A 10,623-nucleotide genomic window follows, 5' to 3' on the forward strand; every position below is an offset into this window, starting at 1 on the left:
ACATCATTTGGAGCACAGGGGAACACACCTTCTCCCGGAGGTGGGATGTGCGAGAAGGCCCATTTCTTCCTGTCCCGTAGGTACCGAGATCTTTTCAACGAGGAGGTCTCTGTGGGAAAGCAGGCCTGGACTCGGGCCCCAAGGCAAAATGAAAGCCTGGCTGCGTGGGACCGTCAGCTCAGGGCCTGCGAGAGCCTCCGTGTCCAGGAAGACTGTGTACTGCCCGCAGGGGCTGTTCTATTCTGTTAGCATACAGACTGTATTAAAACAGTTAATAACACGTTTTCAGAAACATTTCAACAGATGCACTGCTTTTAATCACATACACCCGAACATACTCGAAACCATACCGAGGAATTACGCACAGCTGCGAGCAAAGGGAACCCTCCTCCATAACCTGCCTGACGGGAGGAAGGCGCCAGTCCTCCAGGGAAGGGCAGGGTCAGGGCAGGTGCAGGAGCAGCGTCACCTGTGGTTCTGTGGACTGCGTCACCGTAGTGGAGTCAGGAATACACGGTCACTCGTGGTATTAGCAGAACAAGGTGTTCACTGTGCAAATAAGAGCTTGTATGACTATAATCTGGAGAGGAGAGGAGAGTCTGAGCATCAGAGAATACTCCCAACCACAAAAGTTCAAATTAGTTGCCTGGTGGGCACATCCCCACAGTCCCCTAGACTGTGACGGACCTTTTATGTGGAGCGTGGGGAGGTATCTGTGGAAACCTATACCTCTGGGAAGATGAAGTCAAGCAGTGAACTGGCTCTGAGGGCACTCTCGATTGGCAGGGCAGGGAATCGGGAACACAGGCTGCAAGCGGGTATCCTCAAAGCTCCTGCGCATCCGTCCGTCTCTCTGTATGGTGGCTCTCAAACCTGATGCCTCCTGTACCACCTTCGAGATCTCCTACAAGTGAGGCGACAGGTGAATTCTGACATGGAATCACAGAGGACACAGATTGTAGAAAATGTCTCATTCCCTAGGTGACAGAACGTGAGAGAGCCATCTCCCAATTCTGCATTTTATTATCCAGTGATAGGTCTGTCTTAATGCAAAGTGGATTATTCAGATTCCAGCCAGAAGGAATGACAAAGGGAACAGACATCAGGCTACAAGATAAACTCTGCATATTTGCAAACTTATGCCGTCTTTTTACTAACAGGGAAAACGGGATAAGGCTCTTTTGGCCAAAACAAGAATTGGTTTTCTCGTAAGAATGATGGAATACGTGATGGGTAAGGGATATCTGGCGGCTGACACAGGTGGCCAGCAGGAAAATCCCAACAAATGCCTCAATGTCATTGATCCATGATTCAATTGAAACATCGTATAACAATTAAACCTGTTTAGAAACCACTTCACTTCACCCTTGGATCAAACAAGCTCAAGAATGGAAAGAGGTAAGTGTTACCGATTTATGGAGAAAACAATCATCTGTTGCTTAAAGAAAAGAGTATTTGCAGAATTCTCTCACCTCAGTGTTCATTGCTGGAAGCAAGCAGTAAATACCCGGAGTCCAGAGGTCTGCCGTAAGAATGAGGCGCTGATCAAGACAATATATTTATAGCTTTTATAATGATTCTTTCACGTTACAGTTTTCTGGAACACTATACACGGACTGATTTGTGTCAGGCCTTCTTAGATTTATCGTGTTTCTTTCCAGCGGGGGTTTTCACACGTAAGGATGAAGAGCAAACGTTTCTCCCCGCACGGCTTACCTTCAGGAGGTTTCTACTCGGTGTGAGATCTTTCATGCCTTCGAAAGGAATTGGGACGACTGAAGGCTTTCCCGCATTCTTTACATTTGTAGGGTTTCTCTCCCGTGTGCATTCTCACGTGTCCTCGAAAGGTAGTGCGATAAATGAAGGCTTTCCCGCATTCCTTACACTCATAGGGTTTCTCTCCAGTGTGAGTTTTTTCATGTGTCCGGAAGGACGTGTAACAGCTGAAGGCTCTTCCACACTGTTTACACTCGTAGGGCTTCTCTCCCGTGTGAGTCCTTTCATGGATGCGAAAGGAACTGGGGAAATTGAAGGCTTTCCCGCACTCCTTACACTTATAAGGCCCATCTCCCGTGTGCATGATCATGTGCGTTCGAACGCTCGAGGGAGAAATGAAGGCTTTCCCACACTCTTTACACTTATAGGGTTTCTCTCCAGTGTGCTTTCTCACGTGTCCCTGAAAGGTGGTGCGATAAATGAAGGTTTTCCCGCACTCCTTACACGCGTAGGGTTTCTCCCCTGTGTGAGTCCTCTCGTGGATTCGAAAGGAACTGGGCCAACTGAAGGTTTTCCCACACTGTTTACACTCATAGGGCTTCTCTCCGGTGTGTGTCCTTTCGTGGGAGCGAAAGGAACTGGGGCAAATGAAGGCCTTCCCGCATTCCTTGCATTTGTAAGGCCCGTCGCCGGTGTGCGTGATCATGTGCGTCCGAATGCTTGACAGAGAGACGAAGGCTTTCCCGCATTCCTTACATTCATACGGTTTCTCCCCGGTGTGAATTCTCTCATGTATCCGCAAACCCAGAGGAGAACTGAAGGTTTTCTCACACTGCTTACATTCGTACTGTTTCTCGGCGGTGTGAGTCCTTTCGTGTCTTCGAAAGGAGCTGGGGCAACTGAGGGCTTTTCCGCACTGCCGACACTCATAGGGCTTCTCCCCGCTGTGATTCCTTTCGTGTATTCGCAAACCCAGCGGGGACCTGAGGGATTTCCCACACTGTTTACACTGATAGGGTTTCTCTCCAGTGTGAGTCCTTTCGTGTGTCCGCAATGACGTGGAGCAACTGAAAGCCTTCCCGCAGTCTTTACACTTAAAAGGTCCATCTCCCGTGTGAGTTATCATGTGTCTTCGAAAAGTTGTGAGCCACGTGAAAGCCTTCCCACATTCCTGACACCCGTAGGGTTTCTCTCCAGTGTGAGTCCTTTCGTGTCTGTGAACAGATTTGCGGTAACTGAAGGCTTTCCCACATTCCTTGCACTTATATGGCTTCTCTTCGTACTCATGGTACTCATATGGCCTGTGTCCACTGTGCGATCTGACGTGCCTAGTAAGGGATGAATGAGTCACAAAGACTTTTCCACACACGCCACAGTCACAGGGTTTTACTCCAGAAGGCGTTTTCGTGCTCAGATGAAGATCTGGAGTCTGGCCGGTGGTTTCTCCACACTGACGACCTTCAGGTGCTTTTACCCCAGATGGAGTTTTCTTGTTCAGATTAACATCTGGAATCTGGCTGGTGGTTTCTCCCCACTGACGACCCTCTTTGCTTTCACAAGGTTTTCCTACTGTAGGACTTCTGCAAAAATCGAGAAGCATATTATTAACGATGTCTTTGTTAATAACTCAGTAGGGTATTGGAATTATTTTTAAAAAACGTTTATTTCTGAGTGGGAGCGGGAGCAGGGGAGGGGTAAGGAGATGGGGCGACAGGGGTTCTGAAGTAGGCTCTGTGCTGACAGCAGAGAGCCTGACGTGGGGCTCGAACTCACGAACTGTAAGATCATGACCTGAGCTGAAGTCAGACACTTAACCAACTGAGCCACCCAGGTGTCCCTATCGGAATTACATTTTTATAATTTACAGCAAAATGAAGGTTTCCTGCCCTTTCTGAATAGACTGAGAAGTTGATATACTGAATGCTTTGTAAAGAGGACTTGACCACAGCTATTATGTAAACAGTGATTATTAACATACAGGGATTCTTTATGCTGTTTCCAAGTGCACCATTCTGCAAACACTGAACCCCTATGTCACATTTAAGTAAATGTTTTCAGTGAAAAAAAATTTAAGGATAAATCTGAAGCTGAATAATTTGGTTTTTAAAAACCCATGACAGGGGCGCCTGAGTGGTTCAGTAGGTTAAGCATATGACTTTGGCTCAGGTCATGATCTCGCGGTTCATGAGTTCGAGCCCCACGTCGGGCTGTGTGCTAATAGCTCGGAGCCTGGAATCTGCTTTGGATACTGTGTCTCCCTCTCTATCTTCCCCTCCTCCGCTCATACTCTGTCTCTGTCTCAAACTAAATAAACATTAAAAAAAAATCATGACATAGTAGGATTCTCATGTGGGACACTGCTGTCTATTGTGCGACTCACCCTGTTTTTCTCCCCTGGGTTTTGCACCTGTATTCAGTGTCATGATCCTTCCATTTTTTCTCTAAAATGCAGACAGAAAAAAAAATCCAAATTATTAGCAATTATATAAAAATTACCAGATTTTATATCTATGGTGAGCTTAGCCTGACCAATGTACTCTTTTTCCACATGTCAGAACAAGATTGATGAGCAAGAAATACTTGTTCTCTAATGCCAAAGTTAAGTAAGAAAAAATATCATCAGGGTGCCTGGGTGGCTCAGTCGGTTGAGCGTCCGACTTCGGCTCAGGTCATGATCTCATGGTCTGTGAGTTCAAGCCCCACTTCGGGCTCTGTGCTGACAGCTCAGAGCCTGGAGCCTACTTCAAATTCTGTGTCTCCCTTTCTCTCTGCCCCTCCCCCACTCATGCTCTGTCTCCCTCTCTCTCTGTCAAAAATAAACAAACATTAAAAAAAAGAAAAAAATATCATCATCTTTACCTACTGAGGCCACGTTTCTGAAGGTTTCCCGCATCACATCTCTATAAAGTTTCTTCTGTGAAGAATCCAGTAAAGCCCACTCTTCCAGGGTGAAGTTCACAGCCACATCCTCAAAGGTCACTGAGTCCTAAAACATCACAAATGTGTTTACAGCAGTATGCGTGGAGTCTGACAGCACTGGGGATTTATACTCAATTTACAGGAAGGTTATGTACGATTCTGCGATCTCCAAACATTTATGTCTTGCTCATGAGACACTTATTCTCTGTTCACACTTCCTCAGGAATTTAACAGCATCATGAACACATGCAAATTAGTTATGCATTTTTACTGTGATCACTTTATTTATTTATTTATTTTTTAACCTTTTTTAATTTTTTTAAGACAGAGAGAGACAGAGCATGAACGGGGGAGGGTCAGAGAGAGAGGGAGACACAGAATCCAAAACAGGCTCCAGGCTCTGAGCTGTCGGCACAGAGCCCGACGCGGGGCTTGAACTCACAGACCCTGAGATCATGACCTGAGCCAAAGTCGGACGCTCAACCGACTGAGCCACCCAGGTGCCCCTACTGTGATCACTTTAAATGTTACTATTCTCGGGGCACCTGGGTGGCGCAGTCGGTTAAGCGTCCGACTTCAGCCAGGTCACGATCTCGCGGTCCCTGAGTTCGAGCCCCGCGTCAGGCTCTGGGCTGATGGCTCAGAGCCCGGAGCCTGTTTCCGATTCTGTGTCTCCCTCTCTCTCTGCCCCTCCCCCGTTCATGCTCTGTCTCTCTCTGTCCCAAATAAATAAATAAACGTTGAAAAAAAATTAAAAAAAAAAATGTTACTATTCTCTAATGGCAGGGTCTAGAAGCACCTTGGAGAAATGAGAGAAAGGCTATACACATGAAACAAGTATTATTTTAAGCACACCAACTCCTTTTGAGAAAAACTCCTCTCCTTCCTTATTACCTACCATTTAACTCAGCACTCCATGATGCACGGGGTCAGATCTGCAGGAGGTTTTAATGAATAAAACACAGTGAAGAACCGGAAGCTGTTTCTTCTAGTCCCATCACCAAACCTGACAGTCCAGGAGGCCTGTGGAAATCCAACGTGTAACAAGGATCAGTTTGTCACATCGGCCTGAGGCACTCCAGGCCATCAGAAGGAGCCAGAGGTAGCTGGATAAATGAACAGATTCTCATCACGAAGCAGCACTTTTAACTTGTGTAATATTTATTACACTCGGTTTTTCCATTCTCTCCCCGACCCAATTCCTAGAGCCAGTAAGTTACTCAGAAGTTAGGGGCTAGATAACCCAGCACGACAGGACATGCTCAAAAGACAGGACAATTTAGATCTCCCCGAAGACCCTATACACATGAGCCTCGGGGCTGCTTCTCAATTTTTAGGACACATCCTGAGATGAGAAGGTGCCAAAAGAGCTCTTTCTGGCCAAACCATAACCGTGTACTCTGGCCCACGGTGACCTCGAGGAACAGGCTAAGAACTACAGGTCGCGAGGGAGTCCATGGGCGTCCACGATGGTTTGACTGTGAATCTGTCGATGATTATCAAGTAGGTAAAGGATTCTGCGGTGCTTTCCTCCAAAAGAACATAAAATCTCCATTGTCCAACTTCGGGAGGAAGTTTCCCGACCGGCCACACCACACGAGAGGCAGCGCCCGCGGGCTTCTCTCATTTATGCGCTCCAGTGTGATGCGCAGAGGCGGAACAGCCCGGACCCAAGCATAGGAGTCCCTATGCTGATGGCAGTACATCCTGCCTATGGGGTATGAAAGAGTCGATTTCATAATTGGCATCTGTGGGGAGGAAGGCAGGCCTCTCAAGCAGGATGAAGTGGCTTGAGGGCACAAGGAAAGCACGTGGACTTTTTTTTTTTTTTTTAATCAGGTTACGGGGGGGACTAAAAGTTCACACACAAGGGTAGGGGCTCCTGTGGACTGAATCTCTTGCCATTGCCAAAGCAGGAAGCACTAAGGCTTTCTTACTGCCTTGGATAGATGTGGACCACAAGAGGAAGAAGGAGGGATGAGCTTCCAAGTTGGGAGCAAGCATCAAAAACTGGAGTCAGAATGCAGAAAAATGAACCTGGACCACTTCCTTACACGAGACACAAAAATAAACTCAAAATGGATGAAAGATCTAAATGGAAGACAGGAAGCCATCAAAATCCTCGAGGAGAAAGCAAGCAAAAACCTCTTTGACCTCGGCCACAGCAACTTTTTACTCAACACGTCTCTCGGAGGCAAGGGAAACCAAAGCAAAAATGAACTGCTGGGACCTCATCAAAGTAAAAATCTGCACGGCAAAGGAAACAGTCAGCAAGACTGAAAGGCAACCGACGGAATGGGAGAAGATATTTGCAAACGGCGTATCAGATCAAGGGTTAGTATCCAAAGTCTATAAAGAACTTCTCAGACTCGGCACCCCCCAAAAAACAAATAATCTAGTGAAGAAATGGGCAAACGACATGAATAGACACTTTTCCAAAGAAGACATCCAGATGGCTAACAGACACATGAAAAACTGTTCAACATCACTATCAGGGAAATACAAATCAAAAGCACAATGAGATACCACCTCATGCCTGTGAGAATGGCTAACGTTAACAACTCAGGCCACAACAGACGTTGGCAAAGATGCGGAGAAAGAGGCTCTCTTTTGCACTGCTGGTGGGAATGCAAGCTGGTGCGGCCACTCTGGAAAACAGCATGGAGGTTCCTCAAAAAGTTAAAAATAGAACTACCCTCGACCCAGCAATTGCACTTCTAGGTATTTATCCAAGGGGATACAGTTGTGCTGTTTTGAAGGGGCACATGCACCCCAGTGTTTAGTAGCAGCACTATCGACAACAGCCAAAGTATGGAAAGAGTCCAAATGTCCAGCAACAGGTGAATGGATTAAGAAGATGTGGTGTGGGGCGCCTTGGTGGCTCAGTCGGTTAAGCGGCCGACTTCGGCTCAGGTCATGATCTCACGGTCTGTGGGTTTGAGCCCCGCGTCAGGCTCTGTGCTGACAGCTCAGAGCCTGGAGCCTGTTTCGGATTCTGTGTCTCCCTCTCTCTGACCCTCCCCTGTTCATGCTCTGTCTCTCCCTGTCTCAAAAATAAATAAAACGCTAAAAAAAATTTTTTTAAAGAGGATGTGGTGTATATATATATACAATGGAGTATTACTCGGCAATCAAAAAGAATGAAATCTTGCCATTTGCAACTATGTGGATGGAACTAGAAGGTGTTATGCTAAAGGAAATTAGAGGAAGACAAATACATGACTTCACACATATGAGGACTTTAAGACACAGAACAGATGAACATAAGGGAAGGGAAGCAAAAATAATACAAAAACAGGGAGGGGGACAAAAACATAAGAGACTCTTAAACATGGAGAACAAACAGAGGGTTGCTGGAGGGGTTGTGGGTAGGGGGATGGGCTAAATGAAATGGGGGAGGGGTATTAAGGAAGACACTTGTTGTGATGAGCACTGGGTGTTATACATAGAGGATGAATCACTGGAATCTACTCCTGAAATCATTATTGCATTATGTGCTAACTTGGATGTAAATTTAAAAATTTTTTAAAAATTGGAGTCATGGGACGCCTGGGTGGCTCAGTCGGTTAAGCGTCTGACTTCGGCTCAGGTCACGATCTCATGGTTCATGAGTTCGAGCCCCGCATCGGGCTCTGTGCTGACAGCTCGGAGCCTGGAGCCTGTTTCAGATTCTGTGTCTCCCTCTCTCTCTGACCCTCCCCCATTCATGCTCTGTCTCTCTCTGTCTCAAAAATAAATAAATGTTAAAAAATATTTTAAAAAATTGGAGTCAGGCTTTTTTTTCCATTTTTGGTCATATATGACGAACTAAGAAGCAGTAACTCCCTCACAAGGAAAAAGCAAAAAACTTAAAATGAACAACTCTTCTTAAATCCGTTACAGAACTGAGGACACAGGGCAAACCACTGTCTTCAAAACTGGAGACAGAAAAGAAGCTATTTTCAAATATGCCTGGGATATTCTATCTTTTTTTTTTTAAGTTTATTTATTTACTTCGAGAGCGAGCGAGTCCGATGCGGTGCTCAAACTCCCGAACCGCGAGACCACACGACCTGAGCCGAAATCAAGGGTTGGAGGCTTAACCGACTGAGCCACCCAGGTGCTCCCAGAATATTCTTAATAAGGCCTGTCCTCAAAAGAATCTGTTTCACTGGGGCAGAAAAAACAACAGAGAAAAATAACACAACATCCCAGAACTTTGGGACGACAGGTGTAAAACACACACGATGGAAATAACTGACGGAAAAGAAAGGCAGAAAAGAACAGAAGAAAATCAGTGAAGCGAGAATCACCGGATCTTCCTAACATCCGTGACAGCAAACTGCACACCCAGGAAGCTAAGAGAACACGAGACATCGGGGGGGGGGGCACCCCACAACAAAAATGCACGTTCAAGCATCCTATCCAAACTGGAGAAAAATCAAAGAGAATAGTGAAAGAAGCCAGAGGGAAAAACAAATCAGTTACACTGGAAAAGGGTTAAGAATTAAACTGGACTTCTTTCCAAAACTATTTAAGCAAGAGACGAGTGACAAACACACCACTGTCCGACAAATGCCGTGTTAGACAAAACTCTTCTTCAAAAACGAGGGAGACATAAAGACTCTGAGATAAAAATGGAGGAATCTGACAGGAGTACACCTGTTCGGCAAGAAACGTCACAAGAAATTCATCTAGGGGGTGCTTGGGTGGCTCGGTCGGGTGCCTGACTTCGGCTCAGGTCACGATCTCCCAGTCCGTGAGTTCGAGCCCCGCGTCAGGCTCTGTGCTGACAGTTCGGAGCCTGGAGCTGCTTCAGATCCTGTATCCCCCTCTCCCTGCCCCTCCCCCGCTTGCACATTACTCTCTCTCTCTCAAAAATAAACATTAAAAAAATTATTTAAAGGAAAGGGGAGGGCGCCTGGGTGGCTCAGTCAGTTAAGCGTTCGACTTCCGCTCAGGCCATGATCTCACAGTCCGTGAGTTCGAGCCCCGCGTCGGGCTCTGGGCTGATGGCTCGGAGCCTGGAGCCTGCTTCCGATTCTGTGTCTCCCTCTCTCTCTGCCCCTCCCCCGTTCATGCTCTGTCTCTGTCTCAAAAATAAATAAACACGTTAAAAAAAAATTAAAAAAAAAAAAAGAAATAGGTGGATATTTTTAGAAAAGGAAGACCATTCTCTATGATACAGAAAATGATGGACACAGGTCATCACACCTTTAATTGTATAATTAAATTGTATAATTGTATAACCCATTAATTAATTGTATACCATTAACTGTATAACACAAAATATCTATGTTCATATAAAGAATGGACTTCAGTGCCTCACTATTGGTCTATCAATTGTAACAAATACATCACAATAATCAGAGACGTTAAAAATCGTGCAGACTGTGGATGTAGAAGGGTCAAGTGGGAACCCTGTACTTCGTGATCAATTTTTCTGTAAACAGAAAATGCTCTAAAAAAAAAACCAAACAAACCCTGAACTCTCATCATTTTATCTGAAATTTTTTTTTCTGGGGGCACCTGGGTAGCTCAGTTGGTTATGAGTCTCACTCTTGGTTTTGGCTCAGGTCATGATCTCACAGTTCATGAGATCGAGCCCCATGTCAGGCTCTGTGCTGACAGCTAAACAAACCTAATTTTTTTTCTGAAGTCTACTAGTTTATGAATTTTTATCCTTAGCATGCAATTAATATAAAATAAACTTTTATACACTAGATCTCACTACATAGTAGTGTTTTTAACTTTTGCTACTTTAATTTTAAATTAATTTAAACTTTTCTACATAGGAAATCATTTTAAGATTTTTTTTTTTTTTTAGGTTTATTTATTCTGAGAGAGAGAGCGAGCAAGCGAGCAAGAGTGAGTGCACAAGCTGGGGAGGGGCAGAGAGGAGTAGAGACAGGATCCCAAGCAGGCTCCACACCATCAGCGCAGAGCCCGATGTGGGGCTCAAACTCACAAACCGTGAGATCCAGACCTGAGCCAAGATCAAGAGTCCGA

The 10,623-nt window shown here is 45.6% G+C and overlaps 1 protein-coding gene across 2 annotated transcripts; it reads right to left on the minus strand.

Annotated features, from left to right (window-relative positions):
* Positions 1-299: 299 nt before the first annotated feature.
* On the minus strand, positions 300-5,673 carry LOC121014022 (zinc finger protein 709-like). Of its 2 annotated transcripts, XM_040449995.1 has the most exons (5): positions 5,534-5,673; positions 4,576-4,702; positions 4,097-4,157; positions 1,717-3,296; positions 300-904 (listed from the first exon to the last, which is right to left on the minus strand). In XM_040449995.1, the coding sequence occupies exons 1-4, from the start codon at positions 5,534-5,536 to the stop codon at positions 1,730-1,732; spliced, it is 1,758 nt and encodes a 585-aa protein (XP_040305929.1). In that variant the 5' UTR covers positions 5,537-5,673; the 3' UTR covers positions 300-904; positions 1,717-1,729. The 2 variants fall into 2 exon arrangements, with proteins under 2 accessions (XP_040305929.1, XP_040305928.1); XM_040449994.1 differs by having other exon boundaries at positions 300-3,296.
* Positions 5,674-10,623: the final 4,950 nt, after the last annotated feature.

This window comes from Herpailurus yagouaroundi, unplaced genomic scaffold, assembly GCF_014898765.1.
Source record: "Herpailurus yagouaroundi ecotype Mexico unplaced genomic scaffold, PumYag 200, whole genome shotgun sequence".
NCBI classification, from domain to species: Eukaryota; Metazoa; Chordata; class Mammalia; order Carnivora; family Felidae; genus Herpailurus; species Herpailurus yagouaroundi.